At 46.6% G+C, this 24,300-nt stretch overlaps 1 protein-coding gene across 1 annotated transcript; it reads right to left on the minus strand.

Annotated features, from left to right (window-relative positions):
* Positions 1-1,752: 1,752 nt before the first annotated feature.
* Positions 1,753-23,660, minus strand: LOC119381628 (annetocin receptor). Its single transcript, XM_049412846.1, has 4 exons — positions 23,328-23,660; positions 18,978-19,211; positions 12,488-12,832; positions 1,753-2,230 (listed from the first exon to the last, which is right to left on the minus strand). The coding sequence occupies exons 1-4, from the start codon at positions 23,658-23,660 to the stop codon at positions 1,754-1,756; spliced, it is 1,389 nt and encodes a 462-aa protein (XP_049268803.1). The 3' UTR covers position 1,753.
* Positions 23,661-24,300: the final 640 nt, after the last annotated feature.

Below are 24,300 nucleotides of genomic sequence, written 5' to 3' on the forward strand. Positions count from 1 at the left end.
CACGTAAAAAATCACGCCATATTCACGAAGTGAATGATGATTGAGCAGCTGGCTCCGAGATAATCGAATAAACCGTGGATGCTCCGTACAATTCCTCTATTGTCATATAAAGACGTCACACGTTGTTATAGTAGCGATTGTGGTCAGTTTGTTGTCGAACCACAAGCGGTTGCAGACCTTGGAGCTGTGGCCAAATGTGTGGTCGAGGAAATCGAGGAAATGTGGTTTTGCCTGCGTTAGTCTCATCATCAAGGCGCTCGAAGAACAACAGGAAGATTTCTCTTTCGCGCGATCGTGTGCATGTTACAGTTAGCTATGCTATATGTGGTTTTGCCTGGGTTAATACCATCATAAAGGCGCTCGAAGACGAAGAGAAAGAAGACCTCTCTTTCGCGCGAGCTGCGCAGGTAGAGGTCGCGTCTGGAACTAAGGTTACGCTTACGACGTGGGACTTCGCCCCAGCTTAAGAACCTGGCGCGCCAGCTCCTAAAATCTGGAAGAAGCTAGGTGATCACAAGCTCATTTGATGGCTCCAGCCTTGCACAAGTAGTGCAAGCTGATCAAATTATTTTATAGGCAAAGAAGCTGCTGCTTAGCGTGCACCGCATGAAACGCTTAACGGGCACACCGGCACTGTGACAGTCACGAGTTGAACTGGGGTCTTCTCAGAATCAACGAGTTTGTAGAGTTCGCGCGTCAATCAGTTTGTTTGACAGACTAGACACCCGCGGCGAAGATCGGGCCGGCCCACCGTCCTTGCTCTTGCCAAAGAACAGTTCTCACGCCGCAACGCCAGCGAGCAGCAAGACTGATCTCTGAGCTCAATCACACAAACTACTCACCCAAGCAGGAAAAACTAAATATTGTACCATCACGTGGCTACGATGTCTCCAAATTAATTTTACTGCGCTCACGATGTACCATTCACTGCCATGATCAAGCGCCCCTGGTGGCATTTGCAGCGAGAAATGTTGCTATTTACTTATTTATGGAGACATTGTTTCTACCAATTCGTTACTGAAGAAAAATCTTCAGACGTATAATGTAAGTAAAAGTAACGTGTCAATTTACTTATCTGTAATATTCAATAAAAGCGAAACGAGCTGCACGAGAGTGCCGCGTGTGCGCCCTTGTTGCCTTCGAGAGGGGAGATTTCCATGCTTCAGGTGGAACGAAAGAACTTGCCCGAAACAGGACGAACGCCCCGACCACACCTGTTGTAGGCGCGATGTTCAGTTGGCAAATTGATAGCGCGACAATCACGCTCACGTCCCCGCACTGTTGAAATGTTGACTGAGTGGCGGCGCTGGCACGTTCGGTCGCGGTGTTTCCTATAAAACCGCCGCAAATGTCGCACATTCGTTTGCGACACCATGCCCGTTCTTGCAGCCATTTTTATCAACACTGCTGTCGCGTGCTCTGCACTGTCTTCCTGCCATGAACGCCGTAGTGCGAGTTCGGAGCAAACTCATGTTCCCGAGAAGCTCGGGCCATCCTGCATAGCACCCTGGCTGGCGCTATCGCACCGCGTGTGCGTTTCCAGTGCTAGACATGACTGATAGTTTATAAGCACCAGCAATGCGATAGCGCCATCCAGAGCAAGGTTCTAGCCCTACGGTGACTCCCGCCTGAAAGCACAGGTTCGCCTAGCGACAGTCGTGCATGTCGGAGTTGACTGCGCCAAAAGCCACGCTTTTCGCTGTTCGCGTTTCTTTTCATAGTGGTAGTACACTGCCGCCCCATATTTCAGATGTTACACTGCACATGGTGGAGTGGCGTTGCCGTTGATTGCAACCAATGGCACCTCCTCGACGTTGCCTAGATGTACGCTATCCTGCTCATCGTGTTGCAGCTGCTGCAGCAAGCGGCCGTTGTGGTGGGCGGGGCTTGCGAGCGAGCTGGCGTCGGGAGCGCAGGTGCTCGTCGTGAGTGCCACGGCGTGGGCTGTGGTCCGGCCTCGCTGACGAAGAGTCGAGTCGTGGCCGTAGTAGCAGCTGCGGCGACGGCTGCTGCCTCGAGCTCTCGACAGAATCTCGCAAAGTCCGCGGCGGATATGGACGTTGAAGAGGCCGTAAAATATGGGATTGACGGCACTGTTGAGCAAGGCTACCGTCTCGGCAAACACGATGATGGCACGTGGCACCTTGATGCAATAGTGGCTGTGGATTCGCACGTTGTGCACCGCGAAGTACGGTATCCAGCAAAGCAGGAAGCTCGCTATGATGCATACCTGCGAGCAGTAATAAAAAAAAAGCAATGTTTTATGGCCGGAAATGTAGCGGAATAAATGAATAAATAAATAGATAAATAAGAAATTGCAGTTTCGTCACAAGGGCGAAGCAATGAATTCGATAGCAACAAATTGGACAGTCACACGAAGAAAGGCAAGAAGCTCGAAATTTGTAGCGCGCAGGTCATGAACAAAAGACGCACGAAAAAAACGCACACAGGACGAGCGCGAACTAACAACTGTCACAGCTCGACACTTGAAGTGCTCAAGCACAAGGAAAGACGCACAAATAGAACGCACCGGAACGCACAGGGCGAGCGCGTACTAACGACTGTCACAGTTCTTTGTGTTTGAGCAGCGCGCTACAACTGTCGACTACGCACAACCTAGTAACCTCCTACTTTAGCTCTTCTAGCTAGCAGCTCACTCTTTTAGCAAAAGCGGCCGCTGCGACGATTGAAGTGACCTACGTGCGGTCTATAATTTCAACGCAAACTTTGCGATGAAATCACAAGACGTACGTAGAAAGCACCACCCCTCCCCTTTCAGAATATAAGCGCGCGAGCATGGGCGACCACGCCCTGTAAGGCAAAGGTCAGACGCGCGCAACGCTTCTGGAAACGCTGGCGTGCGCATTCTAAATCCTGCGAAGCACGAGCGAGGCGACGACCTTTGATGATTGTGATATATGTGTGTCCAATTACCTTTAGTACCGGGTGTACTAGCTATGGGTCCTTGAGCCAAATAAATATAAATAATAAATATGCATATCGTCAGGGCGCACAGCACTGTGCGTGTCTCTCGTGTCTTTCCACCCCGTCTCGTTTCCACAACACCCGATGTATCTAGTATAGTAGCTACCGTAGCGTCTAAAGCGCACCCTTCGCGCCATCTCGCTGGTGAGTGAACACGCTGAAGAATGTCCAAGCTCTGCGTACCGCCAGTGGTAAATGGTGTTTATAAATAGCTCGTCGTTAATGTACTGAAGGAAAGTTTGAGATTGGGCTAGCTGTTAAGCCATCTTCAACAACCAACGCAGAACGGACACGGGACAAGAAAGGTTTACGGTTGGAAGACAGCGCTCGTCTATGTTCCCTTTCCTGTCCGTTGTCCGTTCTGCGCTGGCTCTTGATGAAGGTTAATTTACTGGAGGACGAATGGCGCGTGGAAGAATTGTCTAACGCGGCGCGCTGAGAAGCGAGTGGTCGCAGGTTCTAATCGCCCGATCAGTGATTTCGAAAACTTTTACAGCGAAACTGTATATGCCTAGGCGAAAATAAAATTCGTTTGTCCGATATGGCCAGGAACTTCTCCATTGGCTGCGCCGTCAGTGACGTCGGTCTCTAAGTCGCATCCAAGCGTGCGCGGCACTGGCTGCGCCGTCAGTGACGTGGTTCGTTCCGTCGCAGCCATGACAAGTTCAAATTATATCGGTCGCGAAACTTCGAACGATAAGTGGTCGGAAACCTATTGCGACAGACATAAGTCTCCCCCCCCCCCCCCCCCCCGTACGATTGAAGCGCAACTAGGTGAGAAGGGTACAAATAACGAAAACCAAAAACTCAGTGAAATATTTTTTTCGAATATTTGTAATTTTATATATGTCAGTGTAGAGTAGAAATTTAGTTTACGATTTATCTGACACTTGGCTAAATTGTTGATTGGCTCATTTTTTTGGTCGAAAGCGGTAAATGGGGTGGCGTATGTAGGCAGTCTGCTATATGGGCTTGTGTTTAGTCGGGCCGCTTCGGCGCATTGTCGGGTCAACAATGCATTGCTCACTTTTGCGCGGTGTTTTCGTGTGTATTTTCCGTAGGTTATTTCTTTGCGTTGTTTACTGGCGTGACACTCTATAGAAGCTGAACTAACTCACAGAATGTGCAGGTAACCGCTCCTGTGACTGCAGACTGCTTCCGCTGGCACACGGCTGGCGTGCCTTCGCCTTCCGCGACGGCGAATGCGGCACGCTAAGCGAAGAAACGCTGTACTGTACTGTTGCCAAAGTGATACTTTCAAGGCTGCTGTCTCGCTCCAGTAGTTTTCCTCGATTGGGCATCGTGCGTTTTCGAACTATTGTGATATTGTGCTCGTGAGCCATTGTATCGTAATTTCTTCATCTGCAAAGTATTTTGGCGTACACTGGAAGTACACTATTTTGCTAATAAAACAAGCTTTCTTCCCAAAATTTCTTGTTGATCTTCCTTTTCTTCTCGCACACGTAACTTAGAGCCATAAAGGCGCAATAAAATCTCTTAGTTATCAAAAGCATCTAAAAGGTAGCAATTGAAAAAATTCAATTTGGCGCCATGTAGGGCAAGTACGCGACGTCGCTTCCGCTTCCGGTTGTGACGTCACATTTTACTTTTATGTATTTATTGCTTGATGTGAGTTGTCCCCACCATACGTAGATGGCGACGTTGGCAACGAGCCACCAACTACTTGACACATGGGCTTTTATGGAAGTTTCGCTACTAGCTTACATATACCTTGGCCGTGACGCCGAGCGCGCGCGCGCCGCACTTTCAACTTACGATTTCAACATGGGTAGGCGACGGATCGCACGAACTCCCGAACGGCTGACGACTCTCGAAGAACAGCACTGACAGCTGAACCGTGAGAAAATTCGTCTTCGCTGGGCCAATGCTACAGTCCGGGCACACGTACAGACCCGTGTGGCCAAGCGCAAGCAGCAACTGCATACCGATTATCCGGCAGCCTGCCAAGCCGCACTAAGTCGCGAAGCGGAACGCATGTGCCAATGGCGGGCGGATGCTGCTAACCACGACGCCGAGCTATCGAGAGATTGAACGCAAACGACACCGGCAAGCCGAGGAAGCGGCGGTGCGGTCAGAGCTGCGTCAACGTGGCAATGGCGACAACGTGTTCGCCGGGGCCGACGCCCGCTTTCGGCGGGAGTTTCTCGAGCACCACATTGGCTCCGGCTGCAACGTCTGCGACAGCCTGTGGTTCAGCGACCTTAACGCATTACTAAACAAAATGAATCGCTCATTACACTCTTCGATCACGGTGATCGTGCGAGGCACAGTGTGCAGCGTGTGAAATAAACACTGTGGTAAACACCAGCCAAACGTGTGTGTAAACTCATTAACAAACACAAACACGTAACCAATAATTGACAAAGGGTTCAGTACACCATCGAGATTAACTCACTGCTAAATACCGGGGCCGCACGTTTAAGCTTCGCTCGTTAACCATCTGTACGGAGTGCCTGGGCGGTGACTTTTTCTTCTGATCTGTGTTTCTTTATAGCTTTCATATAGCTATACATGTATACATATACGGGACATGGCGGCTACGGCGACGGCAAAAACCCGCGAAGAGTGTCCATAAAATTGCTATCGCAACTGTAAATAGATAGATAGATAGATAGATAGATAGATAGATAGATAGATAGATAGATAGATAGATAGATAGATAGATAGATAGATAGATAGATAGATAGATAGATAGATAGATAGATAGATAGATAGATAGATAGATAGATAGATAGATAGATAGATAGATAGATAGATAGATAGATAGATAGATAGATAGATAGATAGATAGATAGATAGATAGCAGAAAAAGGAAAGGCATAGACAGCATAACCAAGTTTTTTTTTTTGCTTTGCTACTCTGCGTTTGGAAAAGATATGTTTGGACAGCGAGGAGAGTAAAATAATGCCTTGAGCCAGTGAAGAAAGAGTCATGTATTTTTCATGCTTACAAAACTGATTTCTGTAGAATACCACCTAGCGCTCAAATCAAGCAATTACTCCAGGTCGTCTGCGGAAAACTCATGTTTTTAAGGAGTCCCGAAAACAGGAGCCGAGCGTATCCTCCGCAACAAGATGGACTGCTTTGCCCACCGTAGCGGCTCAGTCGTTTTGACTTAGCATTGCTTAGCACGGTGTTTTGTTCATACACCTGTTTCAAGAAATCATCTGCCTCACTGATGATGATGATGATGATTTGGGGCCATTCTCTTTGTATCGGGCGGGCAAGATTAATTTGCCCTAGCCAGCGAACAAAAAAATAATAATAATAAACACACACACAGCACCGTAAATAAGTCTGTACGGCTAATTCACTGCCGCTGCGTCGCTCGCCACCAACGCACCAGCCTTGCTTTGGTGGTGCGAACTGCTGCATAGTTCACTGCACCAGCCGCTTCATCGCCTGCGTGCAGCACCGTGTCACTCGTGCATGCGAACCCCAGTGCCTCGGGCAGAGTAGTGCCCTCTTGCTGGCGGGAGCACAAAAACGTACAGCGTAGCACAAGGGGGGGGGGGGGGGTTGTTTCCTCTTCCCGCTCACACACCCGGCATAAAGCCCTCGTGTCGTCGGTAGCTTCGTCGAATCGGCGGCGGTACACAAGTGTTCGCAGTGCCCCAGCCCGCGCTTCAAACAAAAGGCCACTACTCCCCTTTGTGTTGTAGATGCGTTCCTTTTCTATAACACTTTTGTGCTTGCGGTACTTCCTCCTACTTCTTGTGGCTTCTCCTAACACCTCAATGCTCGACGTGAAGCCCGCTTCACAGTCTACGTGATGGAGGACGGAATGACAGCTGGTTTAGGAAGGCACGTTGAAAAAACCTTGCGATGAAAACTGGGCAATATACAAGCCAGACAAGATTCTGGCCAAATATTTAACGGCTTCTATTCCGATTCACTTTGGCCACACGTAAGGAATGGCCGGGGCTAACTGCTATAAAGGTTACGTTTGGTCGAAGTGCGCGTAGCTTAATCCCAGACGCTCTAGGGAGTTAACACGGAGCACCCCACCACAACGTTCCTTCGAACCCACACCGCAGCTTGGAGACAAATTCTAGCTCTTGTATAAGTGAACAGACTAATCATGCAAAACAATGAGGGCCTAAATATGATTTGAATTCCCAAGTGGGCAATGCGCAGAATGCTATATCCACAGAATACACTAGGTATCTGCACAACGTATTTATGTATGCCATGAAAAGCTACACAGGTGTGCCAGCTCACTAAAGAAGAGAAAAACAAAACAATTTGACTGAGAAAACGTCTGGTGTCATTCGAAGCAATTATGCAGTGTATTTCAACATTGAATAGAGAGAGCTTGCTAAAGCGAAAATCAAATAGAAACACATTAACCACAGTGTATCGTCCGGTGTGAACTAAAACGTGTTCAGATCTAAGTGGGCTCGTGAATATTCTCAGGGATGGAAAGCGTCGGCTGAAAGAATAAGAAAAGAAATTCTTTTAGTGGCATCTGCCAATCTACTTCGTATAAGAAGACCACATTTAAGAAAGAAGGGGCGGGGAGGGGGGGGGGGCACAGCGCTTCACGTTCAGTCTATCTGGTTACGCCGACGACGGAGGCGCCGCTCAACGCAAGAACGGGTGCCTGAGAGCTGTGCTCTAAAAACTAAAAAAAAGGCAATAAAACGACAAGAGTTTCGCAACGAAATGGCACACCACAAGCCTTGATCCTTTCTAGAATATTGTCACAAGTTAGGTTGGGCATTAGTTAAGGATTCACAGTTAACGAAAAGGGCTTACTAAAAATCAAGGCAATACCAATATAGCAACAGCATCACAAAGAGAGAAGTGACTTGCTGCGCTTATGAAAACACCGTCATCAGAAGGTTACGTCTTTTCAGCTTGAAGCCCGGAATAAGGGTTGAAAAGCACTTGGACCGGAAACACTATGATACCGTATTTCTCAGCCCATCGGGGATGCAGCCCCATAAGACACCATACGTGACATGAAAGGCTAAGTGAACGGGGTGTCAACCAACACTTAGGTTTCATGCGTGAAAGCCGAGTTTCTCGGAATCCGTATTGGTATTCCACGCGTCACCCTGAGAGATTGACCTTAGCCGTATTATAGGAAAGAAATGCTGGACACGTATCAGCTTCCGTGCGGTCATCGTAAAGGATGTACGCGACATTTATTCAGCTTTCAGAAGTGTTTTGAGAAGATACGCAAAAATAATGGATTGATGTATAGTTTGATTGCGTATAGTTCAGTAAACTCAAGCTCATGCTTCCGCCAACAAAACTTGGAAATGTGCGGTGATATGGAATTGGACGCCTATTGTCAACATTTCAAGTTGTCGTGATTCTCCTATTTCTGTGCTGCTTGTTTACTATTTCATATCAGTCCTGTAAAACAGTGAATCATGCTGTCAATAAAACAGAATAAGGCGTAGGCTCGTTCAGTGGAAAATAACGGGGCTTGCGATTCATAAAAAAAATGTAATCTGTCTCGATGTTTCAGTGCTTTAACTAAACGCGTCAGGTCAAACTGTTCTCCCTCGGGCAAATTAACTCGCTACAGTTAGCGCTTGCAGTGTGCAGTTCATATGAATGTCAATGGAAACTTCTTTGTGACGGTGACCTTAAAGTGCTGCAAGTTTTAAAGCCTTGGAGACTTGGTCCACTTGATGTTTGATCTACTGAATATAAAACAGTTAGGTTTCGGAATGTGAAGTACACTGTACAGGCCATTTACAACGGCATCGTTTATTAGGCCAATTTAGCTTACCGTCATATTAGGTCAGAGTGTCGGGTTGAATTTGCAGGGCTGCTACCAAGTGTGAGAAATGATTCGTGAAAGTAAGCGCTTCTGAATACGGTACGTTCCAAGTTTACGTAGAATAAATCACGGAAAACTGACAAAACGACTGTGCGGCCTAGTTGTCACACTCTAATAAAGGCGGCAGGGGGGCGTAACGAAGTGATGGAACCGGTGATCCATTACCGTGGTACTTGCGGGTTTTCCTATTAAGATACAGTTTTAGTAGAAAATGTGTAACCTACCTTACCTCAACTATGGTGCAGGATAGAAAAGATAGACGCCGCGCTCATTGTATTTCGGCTCCTATCTGTGCCTTTATCCCCCACTATTTTCCTATCCATAATTCCGCTTGTAATACAGGGAAAGCTGTAATGAGATCACAAAAATCAGCCGTTTTTGGCGATGTAGTTGTCCGCCGCCGCCACCGCCGGTATCGGTAACCGCTATGGCACCACGTGAGAAAGGACTAAATCAGAAAAAAGCACCCCGAATCGCATAGCATTTGAACCCGGGCCCTCTGCGTGGCAGTCGAGTATTGTACCACAGAGCCACGCCGGTGCTTCAAACTCCTTTGCAAACAGACCCTGTACAGACGTCATTTCGGGCAAGGAATCTCGTTAACATATGTAATATAGCGTGGTAGGAGACTGAAATAACACCCAGGCGTCACACAATGCGAATTACGCAGCGAGTGTGTGGCTTAAAGCTTCTCACCCACTAAAAAGAGTTCAGCCATAGCTCTTCATCGCCATCAGCCACGGCATCAACAAAGTGCGCATAATGCTTTACGGATGTGTAGCGGGTACCCCGCTTCTCAGCAGAATTAAGAATAGTGGTGCAGTGGCTGCTTCCCTACTTCGCAAAAATTATGATTTGTAGCGTAGCGGATACCCTGCAGGCAGGCGCATAGGCAAGGAGAAGCCCAGCCCTAACCCCCCCCCCCCCCCCCCCCGAATTCCGTCCATTAACGCAAGAGTATAGAGGCACAAATAAATGTAGCGGCGTGCGCATTTAAACAAATGAAAAACAAACTCTAGTCAAGGAACTTACTAAGAACAGCTACCGAAGATCCTTTATTCGGAAAGCACGGCAACGCTCGCCGAGAAATTCAGCGTCCGGCCCGCGAATCAACACCGCAATAGAAACACCCCACTCTCTCATATGACTAAGGCGTCAGCGAAACCATCTCCCGTATTCTCAAAAAGAAGGCATCCGAGTGACTCACAAGCCTACGAACCCATGTTCTCTACATATTGCCAAAGACCGTCCACCGAGGGAGTCAGCCCAATGCACTGTATACATCGAAAGCTTGGAAAAGGGGACTTTAGTATTGTTGTGCCAGAGCACCTGACCGAACGGGGAAGCGAACAAACACCTGCACTTCGTTGGAAGTTCACGGCATCGCGGTCAGCGTTTGCCCTGCGACCAAGAAAAGGGCCCGCACCGGCGACCTGGAAGCAGGGATCAACACCTGCTACCTAAAGAGACGTCAAGATACTAAAAGAGTGTCAACACCTGCAACCTAAAGGGACGTCAAGATACTAAAAGAGCGTCAACACCTGCTACCTAAAGGGACGTCAACATACTAAAAGTGCGTCAACACCTGCGGCCTAAAGGAGGGTCACATCACAATGGACTGGGACCTTATTTAAGACCGGCCTGGTCCGTTGTTAGAGAGACGCCCCAGCCGACTAGGTCGTGCTGGCAGGCTCTGTCCTGCTATAACCTGCTATAACCTGCTATTACCTGCTATTACCTGCTATTACCTGCTATACCTGCTATAAACGTTGTTACTGTTTTTGTAAACGTTTTGCCTCCTTGTCCTGCTCCTCAGCGATAAGTACGATCTTCGGCTACATCAGCACGCAAACCTCCCGGCTTTCATCGTCACGAAAACCCCAATTCGTAACAGTATCGACTGCGATGGCTTCGATGACCCAATAACCCGTCGGACACCACCGGCGCCTCTGCGAACCCCACGACCCTTTGTCCGCTGCCGGTGTCGTCGTGCAGGTGCCCGGCTGGCGGAAGGAGTAAGCGGGGTAAACAATTTGTTACGGTTGGGACGCCCACCTGTTGCTCGAGCGGATATGCGGCTCTCCAGTTATACGCCTAGTGCGCGCTGACGGAAGCGCCATAGGTGGCGAGCTTTCTTATCACTCTCGGGAAAGTAAGCAGACGACTCCCGTTGTTACTTACGTCGTTGTACGTCTGTTACCGCGTTGTTCATGTTACCGTAAGGAAATAGGCAACGTTCGTCGTATCTGTGGTGGTCTAAACTTCAAGGGATGTATAATAATAATTGCTGTGGGGTGGGGAGCTCAAAAACCTACAAAAACTCGCCCGTAACAAGGTGTTACTATATTTAACGCAAGGCCTCATTAGAAAGAGCGACGGAAGCAATGGATTGCCGCCGTTCGTTGGGAAAGGCGAGCCGCTCAGTCACTATGCGAGTTAACGCGTCGCTTCTTGTTCTCATGCTTTTGTTCTGTCATATGCTTCCGTTGTGCCAGAAAGCGTCCGACATTTTTTTTGCCGCACATTCGTAAGTGGGCGTCTGATTCCCTTGGATTCCCCCCCACCCCCTTTTTTGTCATTCCTTTTTTCTGTCACTTAAAGGACCCCTGACACCAAAATTGAAACCTCGAGATCTTTGTGTTGTTTGACTTTCCTGTATACGGGGGCACACCTGACCGATTATTAGTGACGAACGTTGCCTTTAAGATATCTTAATTTGGTTTTAAAGTAAGCGTGAGTGCTCACTTGAGTTGGCTGCACCTTGCGACATCCTGGTATGACGTAGATAGAGGCCCCGTGTGACGTTCCACGAGTAAAGCAAGTATTGTGGACGTCAGAGAAGGTTTGCGGGGCGCACGTGCACAATACGACGACTGGCACCCGGCGAGGCCTATTGTTCCTCACCCCTCTGGCTCTGTTGTCGGGCTGCTCTCGAGGTAGTTTTCGTGAGGGGACACGCGCTTAACCCATACCAAGGCACCCACATACTTTCAATCTCTACCGCGCGCGGGGGCCCGATTTGAAAACCGCGCTGTCAACGTCACCACAGCTTGAGTGCACGTGGTCTTTGACGCTCCCCCGCATTACCCGCATGGGGCGCCAGTTTCTTGTGGTTTTTAGGCGGGCGTTTTGAAGTGATGCTAAAATGGCCACAATTAACTACGCTAGAATTAGTTGTACGATACGCTAGAGCATTTACGATTTAATTTAGAGATTACCAGACACAAAGCTACAAATTACAGCAAAAAGGTCACCAACAAAAATTTCGCTGTCAGGGGTCCTTTAAGTAGCCCTTCTTGGTCGAGATTATTTGGTTGAAAAGCATTCTTTCTGGTGCACACGCACTAGCTCTACTGCAGTGTCGAAAACCTGCTTTCCATCGCGGATTAACTCGCCTCTTGTGCTGCATTCCACTTTGTTCGTATTTTCTTCTAATAATTCAGCGCTTTCTATATTCCCGGGCAACCATTTTTTTCATTTTGTCATGAAAAGACTTTCTTTCGAACAATTAGTGCTTGCCCCCCCTCCCTCCCCCCCCACCCCTTCCCCGCCCCGAGAAAAAAATGCTGGCTGCGTGCGTGCCTGCAGTCGCTGCGGCTGTACTGCGTATTCCGCGCAGGCCTGACAGTTTTGTACCCGTTACGGTATCGACGGAATATCGCGGAGGCACTCAGCGTTGCTTACCGTGAGTTTCAGCGTCTTGGCGCGTGCCCGGGGCAGCAGCGGATGTGCCTGCGTGCAGCGCCGCAGAGTCGGTGGCGGACCCTTGCCGTTGGACTTGAAGCTAGCGCCGATCTGGTCCTTGTCCTTAGAGCCGGCCGCTACAAGGAAGCCAGCGCCGTCCGGTGCCGAGGCGGTCCATACAACGCGTAGCAGTCGCAGGTAGCAGGCCGATATCAGCAGTCCTGGCACCACCAGGATATACAGTGTGAGCCAGGAGAAGTAGAGCTGACGTTGCCAATGGCGTGTGTAGCCAACGCTGAGACACTCCATGTGCGGCTGGCCTGACACGGTCACCCCTGTCTGCACCTGTAACGAGACATCGCTATACTTTACGCTGGCCCTTTGTTTTGTATCATATGTCAATATTGTAAAAGCTGGTAGTCAAAATGTTGCCTTTTATTTTCTTGCGTCATCCTGTTTTAATGTTTATTTGGAAGGTCTTTGAAGCTGTGTTTGAAAGCTCCAGGACCGAGTAACACCTGTAACATGCTTGTATTATTTATTTTGCCCATGTATCTGCTATGACCTCTGTTTAGAGGGGCAGTATTGAAAAAAAAACTACATAAATAAATCAGCAATATTTATTATTATTTAACCTATTAAGTGTTCGTTAATTATTTAGTCCAGCTTGCCTTTCCGCACAGTGACTCTAGTCTCCATTGAACGTCGACATAACTTCGTACTTTGTGCATGGTCGTCTGAGCACACTGTACCTAAATTATTCCGCAAAATGATAGGCTTTAGAGCCATTTTTTTTCTAACCTACGTGCACTCTATAATTTGCCGCTGAGAACAACTTCGTTTCTGCCGGCCCAGCTAATCCTTTTGTTACCGCGAAAAAAATAAATAAAACGAATAGAACGTAATATATCTACCCAAGCTTTTCCAAGAAGAGGAATAGCACAAAAAACCTCCTAACGATTAGCGAGAAATTTTCTACGCGATCTTGAGAAGATGCCTTTGAGTATTGAAGTGTACCGTTCACATGAACAAGTTTAGTGAATTTAAGAAGGCGCTGCACCGGGCTTGTGTTCTATCAATATCTATCCGAATTGTCGGCGCGCTTGCCTAGATGAGCTCTTTTCAGCTAACGCTGCAAATTCTTCATTGACAACTTTTGTAATATATTGTTTGCAAGTAACACTGACTATGCTGCTATGCTCAGCGCCGCACGAGAAAAGCCCACTAAACCACGGTTCGCCAATAACGAGCCAAATTCATAACATTTCAATTGGCTCATTAAAAAAAAAAAAGCAGTCGTCAGCTAGACTGTAGTGTTTGCCGCAGGAAAAAAGGACTGCAAAGAGCTGTTGACGCATACTTTTCGGCATTCGAGTTGGCGGAGAAATTAAGAAATATTGTTACTAAAAGCCTTTCACTAATAGCACCCTCCAGAGGCAGGTTCTCAACGAAGTAGGTATTACGCCAGCAGTACACACCAAAAACGCTTCACGTTTTAGGAAGCGTGTTACACCACTACATATCGGCGAGCCTTCTTACGGCTTGTGCAGAGAGCGTTGACATTTAGGCGGTGAATGAATGCTTTGTTTTAGCCTATTTAGTGCTCAAGTGCTGCGCTAACATGTCAGTTTTCACTGTGTCGTTCTAGTTTGAAAGTACAGAAGGTGAAACTATTTCGTCAGTATTCATTTAAAGAAAGTGCTTTGAGCTGGAGTAGGCTTGCAGTCTGTGGGTACCAACGGATCGTGGCGCGTTTCGAAATAACATCTTGATTGTTATAGTCAGGTTGAAATGAGACTCCGTGAAAAAGTTCATTGCCTACGTGGCGTGCCTGTGGGTTTATCTGCCGGTCGTATTTGAGCAATAACTACTACTTCAGACGGTACACGTGCGCTCGTTCGCTATTACGCCCACACTTAAAGCGACATTCTGCAAAAGTGACGCCCTCCAAGGCGCCGTTACACAAAATGTCCTTAAGTAAACATCCACAGCTACTTGTTTGAACACGGCATCTTTATGTTGTTGTTTTTTTCAGAACGAGCCGTGCGCGAGTTAAAGCGCGAATCCGGGCCCCACCTACGACACGTGACGAAGCATCTTGTAGCCCTGGGATGTCGCGTTTTCTAAACATCCAAAGTGACGACGAAGCGCTGTGGCTGCTTTGCGTGGCACTCAGCGTGGGTTATTCCTTGCGCGGGCTTCACTCCGTGTTTTGTTCTTGATGTTATAGTTTTATCGCGCGCTATTCCTTGAAAAGGACTTGAGAGCTTCCAATTTCCAAGAAGCCGCACTACATTCGTGTGCGTTACTGTTTGTCTTGTCCACCCAGAACGAAGTTACTTTGCGCATGAGGCGGCCATGTTTAGTTCAAGCTATTGGTTGCGGCTTTTCTGCCTTGCCATCCTAGCAACGCAGACGAAAAATAAAGTGAATTCAGATGAATTCAATTCAATTGTCCATGCAGCTTCCCAACGTGCGCAACCCTAAATGTACTGACAGTAGTACGAATGGCTAGACATGAATTCGCCAAGCTCTCTCCTTCACAATGCCAGAAGGCATCTTGCAACTCTGCCACACACATGTTTTTCTGTGTATATATATTTAAAACGGTGGAATGCTGGGCTTGTTGGTGAGGATTCATCATAAGAGAATGTGGTAATAAATATTTCTATGATTTATGACAAAGGCGTTTGTCTCCTTCTCTTTGTAAGCTGCTGAGATCCTTGTCACGCTTCTCTTGGAAATGGTTAAGACCTTTGCTTTAGGAGCGCTCAAATGTGCAGCCAGTTGTTTGCATAATCGACCACTATCCACCTTCGATACTGACTGCCCTTAATTTTCTTTGTGGCAAATTTTATTTATAAAGAATTCCGAGATGTCAGCGCATTGCTCCTGTTTCGAATTCTGTTTGTCTTATTTTGTTTTGCGTTCCCTTAAAGCTGTTCTAACTTTCTGTTCCTGCTACCATATTGTTTCTCTCTGCCCTACGTTAATTCTGGGAGTTTATACAGTATAGTCTTGCTATTGTTTTTCCTCCATTGTTATTATCTGTCACTTTTACAATGTGTGCCTTGAACTTCAGTTTAAAGAATAGTAGACTGGCGTGCCCCTCCTTCGACCGCACCTGGATGTCAATTTTGTCATAAATTTGTGATATATATAATGGGAGTACCGCTATACGGACGTAGTAGAGAATGAAAAATTGGGGGATCCTTAAGCTTCGCCTTTAGGAGTTGAACGCGATAGCGAAATGCGGCCCCTAGTTCGCACTTCAAACACTAAGTGCATACATATTAATGTGTGTTTTTACACACACACACACACACGGACACGCACACAGACACATACACGCGCGCGCGATGTATCCACAGTAATGGCACAGGTTTTCGATCTAAAGCACTTGCTGTGCTAGAACGGCGGAACCATATAGGCTCTGCTGTACTCGTATGGCCGCGTAAAGTAAATGCCAGGGATTGTCCTTTACTTGTGATGAGGTCTTGAAGTTCTGCTCTTAATTGTGTTTGAAATACAATGTGTGATATCAGTATGCGAGAAGGAGGGAAGTCTTCCTGCCCTATTCGACTGCTTTGAGCCTTCTCTAGATGTCTGTGTGTAAAGGGAGCACAGCCCTCTTATAAAATTCACAGAATACATGCTAAGTTTCTGCGAAACAGTAAAAAATGTCTTTACAAAGCAACCAATACTGACCTGACTCAGGTGGGAATCTCCTGACGCTGCCAGCTCATGAATGCTGTTAGCAGCAATTATTTAAAGGAATACACAAGCCATTCGAGTATAAGGCCTCTTTTCTTCGCAGTCCTAAATGCAGCCATGGGTGTTCGCAGCGGAGCTGATATATGTCCGCGGCGCTTACTCATATATGTCTGCGTTCAAAGGACGCGGTCACAAAGCCGCCTTGGAGATCATTATTACGTGCTAGCATAACTGGTGGGTAGCCCGGTAAAGAATTTGGCCGACGGAATAACCCGTTCACTACATTCAAATAAGAACGCACGATGTTCGTTTCTTTTCAACTGCAGTCTTTCCTCTAGGCTTCAACGCCCACCATCCTGTGGGACACGCTGCATTTGTAACCCCGTATGTCTCGTTCGTTCACCGCAACCTTTCACGAACAGATAAAGTTTGACAGAGCGTAGGCTTGGGCATGTTCGTAATCCATTTCACTGTCTTAGCACACTCGTTAACAAACAAAGGATGGAAACTCTGTGTCCGCGTCGTTCTTCCGTCCTCTGATTATTAACAAGTGCGCTAAAGAAAGTATAATAAAGTTTGTTTCTGGATGTTTTCGGCTGGAGCAGCCCTAGCAGCTGCTCTCACGTGCGATTAGGGACCTGCAAACCACCACCCTACAAAGGTTACCAACTGTCAAGCACCTTTGTCTGAGTCGGGCATACATTGCCTTTTGTAGCTATCTCTTGGTGCTATGATTGTGAGGAAAATGGTGCTCAATTACTTGTAAAACTAAATGTTCCATTTGACTTTACCCCCAAGATAACAGACCATTTGGCTTATTCATTGCTACTGAACCTTCATGAGTAAAGGCTTGAAAAAAACCTTGTTCATGTCAGTCTAAATTTTTTTAACCATATGTAACAGACCATTTGGCTTATTCATTGCTACTGAACCTTCATGAGTAAAGGCTTGAAAAAAACCTTGTTCATGTCAGTCTAAATTTTTTTAACCATATGTATTTGAGCGAATTCCTCGTATAATAATAGTAAAAAAACATTTCAGACTATTTTACTGACGCGCTGCGCGTGGTCAACGTAGAGTCGCACATATCCTTGTGTCTTTCGACTAATTAATAAATGAAGGCATTTGGTCTTTCTTTAAATTGAGGAGTAAGCGTACGTTGGAAAAGACCAGTGACACCTAAGTGTTCAGCAAAACGTATTTATTTTGAAAATGTTTTCTCTACGTGATTAAGTGCTAAAAGAAAATGCTGGAAAGGGAGAGAAAACGTGTGACATTCGTACAACTGAGCGCCAGTTTTCGTTTTCATGGAATAGAAGGCGGCGAGGTTACACTTTTGCGCTCAACTGTAATTCTAATTTTTTCCCATTAAAATGATGATTTCTGAGTATTAACACTTTGAGACACTTTCTACACAACTGTGCGCATCACTTGTTTTTGCTAGTTGCCTTGGTTAGTGGCTATGAAAGAGATGCACCGAGGTTTGGCTGAATTGAACCTCTCGTGCAATAAATGTGTCGTTATACAACTTCATTTTGCAGCGTATTTCTGCGTACGATCGCTTTGCTGAACGCACTACCATCTTCGGCGAGTCATTCGTCGTGCCACTTTCCACGAGCCACATAAGTACAATTTATCTTTGCTCGAAATGAACGTAAACGAAAATAAATTTGCACTCTATTTCTAGACTGAGATTTGAATCTATGTCTGCAAAAACGGAACATGAATAATTTCAAGATAAATACATATTTAATTACAATTTAACTCAGATTAATTAGTGTAGAAACCCTAAGTCATCATATCACGACAATATTTTTGCTGCAATGGAATATAGTATGCCCTGCAGTAATGTTGTGTAAAGTTTATGCATTTTAAGACAGTTTTTCATAGGTACCGTCTGAAATGGTTAGACGTATGGCGTTTTTCACAATGAACAATGCGGAGGCATTAAGCGCTAAGCAAACGCGGACAGACGCCCCTGTCTATGGCAAAAAAAAAAAGAAAAAAAAATGCGGCGGATGCAAATGCAAATCCACAGTGAGGCAGGTAATATGTCCAAAAAGGCAACCTTTTTAAAGTACATTCTCTTATCTCACCGCAACCATACCTTAGATTGCGAAACCAAAGAATAACTGCTGCGCGCACTGACTTTTCCTCAGCACATAGCATTATAAAAGAAAAAAATGTATATATTTGTTTCGGCTGACTGAAGTTGAAGTGTCAGACTAAAAGATGCGACAGAAATGTCACACATCAAAGTGGGAACAACACTCACATGTTTTATTCAACAGAAAATTCACATTTCTTAAGCGCATGGTATATAGTCTTAATCTCCAGTAAGTGCATAGTAGAGCTCTTAAAATATACTTTTCTCTGAGGAACAAGTATTTTGCCATATTTTAAATACCGAACCTATTGCGAGCTGTCTCGTGGGTCCACATTATTGGTGATTAAGTAACGAACGACAATATCACTATAGAGTCTAATAATCGTTCAGTAACAAGGTCCAATTGCGCTATATCTGGCGGCGTGGTATTGAGTAATTATTTACACTGTATCGGAAATCGTACTCGCTTATTGATTTGCGGTTCTCATTTCATCAACATTTATTATTCTGCTATGTTGAGGTTTATCTTTCAGGACGACTTGAATACATTTCTGTCCGACGTTTCCTTCACATTAGTTCAATTCAGTAGCTTTATACAAGCTCGCCAGAGCCCCGAACTTTGTGAACGTGAGAGAGTCCGCATCCACCTATTACCGAAAGAGAGCTCACCTCGACAAAGATGAAGAGCTGTGGAATGGCGAAGATGAAGGCGAGGACCCAGGATGTGGCCAGCATGGCCTTCGCGCGGCGCAGTCCCGACCGCGACTCGAGCGGTCGACAGATGGCCGCGTACCTGTCGTAGCTCATCGATGCCAGGATGAAGGTCGTCGAGGCGAGGGTGACCATTTGCACGTACACAACCAGTTTGCAGCCCAAGGGACCCAGAACCCAACTTCCGGATACCTGCGACATGCGATGACAACGAAATACTTTAGTGCAAGCGATGGAAAATATTGCCACAATGTAGCACGAAAACTCACAGGGTCCCTTCTGCATTGCCTAAAACGGCTCGAAGGCGAAAGCCATCTTTGTTAGATGCGAAGCATCTTATGGCGGAGTTCTAACCGGTGGAGGTGGTGTGTGGCATAACCACCCTTACTGTGCATGCGCAAACACTCTCCACACACCTCCTCTCCCCTCCCCTCTCCACTTCCCTCCTTCTGTCCACTCCTCTCTTTCCCCTCCGCTCCCTCTCCTCCCCACTCTCTCTCTCCACTCCCACTTCCCCTCTCCACTCCCCTTATGAAACGAGGGTTCGACATGCCGAAACGCTGCTTCGCGTCGTCTCATGGTCCCCTTTAGCGGGAGATGGTGTGATTTTTTCTTCTCAGTTGATGTATTAATATATTATTAACGATCTAGGGTACTATAAGCACCCTACTATAGGATAGCAAGAAGCTGTCCGAGATGAGAAGTTTACCGGAGATAACGATGGTATCACAACGAACGTGTACTGTTCCACTCGATTAACGTAACATTTTCCGAACCGCTATCAAAGAACCGTTTTGATGGTAGTTTGTAGAGTGTGGCACTGATTGCACGTCGTCATATTCGTATATTGATAAGATTCTATTGTTATACTCTCCTTCTGTTTCCGGCTTTTATTCTGGAAGTTTAGATAAACGATGTCGACCTTGTATATGCACCCCCTCTCCTCCTTTCGTAATGCCATTACGGCATTGCAGAAACTTTGTAAATAAAGTTACAAAAGTAAAGGGAAACATAGCAGTTACGGTAAGAGGTCTAAGCTAAAACACGAAGTGCGTGGGCGATATTTGAAAACAAAAGAACGAGATGATAAGTGTAAGAAAAGCATTCGTGACGTATTGTATTCGAGTTCACAATATCACGTTGTAGTGAAACAGGTTAAAATGGAAAGCAGATAATGTTGTAAAAGGACTTTTAAAAGTTCCAGAGCACCACTTCCGAAGTATATAACCCTGTGCAGAACAAACACGCCCCCCCCCCCCCCCCCCCGAATTGGTTCCAAAATATCAGGCTAATGTTTTTTTTTTTTTTTTGCCGGAGTCACTCTCAGAGCCCCCGTCAACTTTCTCAACCAGACAGGTAATTCTCTTGAAATGTTTAGCTTCAAGAAAGTGTATGTGTATGCGAAACGTAAGTGATCGCCCCTTGAATGATCAAGAAAGCAGTTACAGTGACGTTTACCTCCGTGAACGCGTGCGACGCGCAATCGAATGGGTGCTGTCACCTTGACCATTGCCCGTAACGAACCTTTACGTTAATCGAGCTGGTTTTGACACACTCCACAATAATTTGACAGCTGGGGCATTTACGCTTGCGCGTAATAGGAGTAAACCCGCTACGCCTTGACCCCAGTATTGGTAAATCAAATGTTTGTGTTAATCGGATGAGATGTGTTCGTGTCTGCTTGTGCAAAGAGACACCGTGCAAGTTATTGTAATTAGTAAGCGAATCCGCCTATCCCCGTTGTTGTTCTTGGCTCACAAGCGCCTCTTTCGCGACGGTTCGTCGCTTTGTCTTTCTCATTTTCCGCTTTGCCTCTAGATGGCGCTTCTTATGTGGACCCATTCCCCGACTGCGATTTGAAAAATGGGGCATCCCCGCTTGCGCCTGAAACAGTCCGAACACGTGTTTACAGTCGATGTCGTGAATTACTGGAAGCAATAATCTTCGTAGCTACTGTGTCCGCGTAAGCTTCCCCAGCTAAAGCATAAATGTTAGGAGGTGTGGAAAACCTTGTTCAAGAGTTCGTCTCACTGCTCGTCGGCGGTTTCAAACTTTAGCAAAGACACCTAGTCAGAATTACCAAGGTCATCAGCTCTGATAGCACCGAGAGGCTCGCTTTTACAGGCAGTGCCTTTTTCTTTCGCTCCAAGGCATTACGACCCAAATGGAGGCAGGAAGCGGGGAGAGCACTGCGAAATTGCTAATGCTGTCACAGAATTTTGTTCGAGGCTAGTGTTCACAGAATGACGAGCTTCGGTGCTAAAAAAAGTGTTTACCCAACAGGAACACCATTCTTTCTTTGGGTCAAGTAAGCGCTGCTGTCCATGTCCTTTTTTATTTTACTAGTCCTCTCTCTTTTACGTCGTTTTGATTACTGGTACAAAGTTACGTCGAGTTCTTCAACACATCTTCAAAGATATCTAGAAGGCCGAATGCAGAGTACAGTATTATTATTAATGAATAGAGGCGGATTTTCAGGCAATAAAAAACCGCGTTGAAAAAAGCCAAAATCCGGGCAAGCGCGAGCTGGAGTCCCCTGCTACTCTTGACACTGCGGCTTGCTTGCTTGCTAGATTGCTCGTGTGTTTCTTCGTTGTCCTCTCTTCACTACAATACATATACATATCCGGGACATGATGGCGTCGACAAACGGCGACGGCAAAAAACAGCCAAGGGTGTCCATATATTTGCTATCGCAGTAAAATTACCGGATACTATGCGATGTATGTTTCAGACACTGCAGCAGATGTGGCGTACGCCCACAGCGCCGATGCATATCTGCAGAATATTGTCACGTGGCCGTGACGTCGACGAGGGCAGCAGTCAGCACGTCAGAGATGAAACTCTTTATTTGGCCGAACTTGTGGCCGGGAAACTGAAGGTCAACTACAGCAATACACTGATACCGGCGAACAGAGCGTCGACCGTCGATCAACTGACAAGCGGTGAAGCACGTCGGTATTTATACATGTGACGTCGAATATTCCAGCGTTATCGCTGGTTGTCGCGCAAGGTCTAGAATAAGCTCGAGTGTTCGCGTCTTGCGCGAAATCTTAACAAAACGATCTACAATAATCGCGAAGCTTCTCGAACAATGATGTGCGGCTTGCGCGGAGCGTTGCTGACAGTCTTTGCTGGTCAAACCCGAATACATCAAAATAAAACATGAAGCGGGCGTGACAATATTAACGCGATATCGTTAAAGAGCTCCTTTCGCAGAAATTCCGGTGTCGGTGTCGGCGTAGTTGGCTGTGAGCGAAACATTGTCGTTGTCCGTGAGCGAAAATTCAAGGTAGGTGCAAATAAATCAATAAGAAAAAACATTTGGTCCGAGTGAGAATCGAACCACCAGGCCTTCTGCGTCGTGGCAAGCAGTTGCTATACCATGGAGCCATGCCAGTGCTTGATACTGCTACGTAAAAAAAAACGACATTATAAGAATGTCCTGTAGTAGGAGCAGTCTAGACGCACATAATATTGCGTGGCAGAATTGCAGAATCACACCAGACGTCAATAGATGTGAATTGCGCGAAGAGTGGCGGGGTTTCAAGCTGCCCACCCATTACGAAATGTGCAGCTGCACTGGGGCGTGTGGCACCTAACGGACGCTTAGTGGGTACTTCGCCTATTTGCGAAAAAAAAAAAGAATTATGGTGTAGGGAGAACTTCGGAACTTCACTTGCACTAGGCATTCTAGGATATTTTGAAAAGGCGAATGTTACTTGCATAAACATCCCTTTCGCTGCGGCACGCTTTAATGAGCATGGGGCCCGATTACGCAATCGCGTTCTGCTCTTAAAGGCGTCCTTTAAGTTCTTGAACATTTGATGATCGTAAGTTTGCGCCATCAGCTAATAATACAAAATGCACTATATATTCGCGTAAATAATGTATATTTTTTCTTTTGCAGCGTTGAAAGATATCGTGAGAAATTGTTGTTTTAGTTATTAGCTCTGCAACACGTACACATTCGCGAGAATTGCTACTTCGTTCGTAAGAACCACCTTTTAAGCACAAATTCTCTTTAGTCTGATAATATTTCATATTCATATTTAGTTACCTTGCGTGTTTGCCCAGAATCGACATCTCACAACACTCAAAGCCCACTTATACTTTTTCATAGAATACCTATATCTATCGTCTTTTCAACAAATTTCGCTACACACTGTTTTTGACATTGCTTAGATATCCCACTTGAGCGCTGTTTGCACACTCGAAACGAACACGATCCAGTATTACAAAGCGAACTATCTACATGCTCGTCACGTGTCCCGTAATAAGCAGCTCACTCCGTCGACATTAGCTCACCTCGAAGAGAATCTCCGATGTTTGCGTGAAGAGACCCACAGCAAGGTCGCCAACAGCAAGGTGCAAGATGAAGAGGTTGACACGGGACGAGGAGCGCAACGCAGCGCGCGGCCGCGCCAGCACCGCGACGATGGCAGCGTTTCCGGCCAACGTGAACAGCATGATGACCGAGAGTGTTGCCACGCGCTGCACGAAAGGACCGTCCCAGACTGCAGAGTCCGGGAACACCACCACGCTGGATACGTTTGTCGATTCATTGTTGGCGGAAAGCTCGAGGGCCCCCGGAAGCGGCACGCCACCTAGGCCACGTTGACCGCAAGTCCGGCTTGACATTTCTTTGTTCAACTGGGTCCAACAGAACTGTCGCTTATGCTACGGCGAACTACGGGGTGGTCTTCGCATCCTGACCAGTTCAGCAGGAAAGAACCTGCGCAAGAAAAAGAAGGCATCGAAAATTCAGTCATTTCACTACAGTGAAGATGGAAGATAGCGAAGCCAGCGGTTGCGTCTGCATGTTCTGCGGCAGCGGCTTCACGTCGTGTTCGCGCCCATTCGCGCTTTTGTGCCCAATGGCGCTTCTTCAATTCCCGCTGTTTTTAAAGGCGATCTTGGGGAACTTAAACGCTGAAATTTTGGTCTGTCTGTCTTGCTGTTTGTCTGTCTGTCACCCGATTCAGCCACCCGGCCAAAGTTTAACCACTCTCTAAACGACCAGCCATCTTGAACTGGTACGGCCGCTCATACTTATGAGCATTGCCGATCAAAAAGCAAATATTACGAATATCTGAGGCGCGACTTCAATACGTAAGTATTAGGAGATGTGTTCCTTTACTAGAAAATACATAAATAAGTGACTCTAAAGACCCTAATGTTTCTTAGGCTGCACTGAAAATGCTCGTGTTTATTAGGCTGTGCTGAAAATACGACGCTATAAGCCAGGTGCGGCGGTTCAACATAGAGGAGGAGGACTCGT

The sequence above is a fragment of the Rhipicephalus sanguineus genome, chromosome 2 (genome assembly GCF_013339695.2).
Source record: "Rhipicephalus sanguineus isolate Rsan-2018 chromosome 2, BIME_Rsan_1.4, whole genome shotgun sequence".
NCBI lineage: Eukaryota > Metazoa > Arthropoda > Arachnida > Ixodida > Ixodidae > Rhipicephalus > Rhipicephalus sanguineus.

Coding starts and splice junctions, on each gene's coding strand:
- LOC119381628 (XM_049412846.1), bottom strand. CDS start 23,660: ATGTCAAGCCGGACTTGCGGTCAACGTGGCCTAGGTGGCGTGCCGCTT. Junction 12,833..18,977: donor AGCTCTTCATCTTTGTCGAG/GTGAGCTCTCTT, acceptor GTCTCGTTACAG/GTGCAGACAGGGGTGACCGT. Junction 2,231..12,487: donor CCAAGACGCTGAAACTCACG/GTAAGCAACGCT, acceptor TACTGCTCGCAG/GTATGCATCATAGCGAGCTT.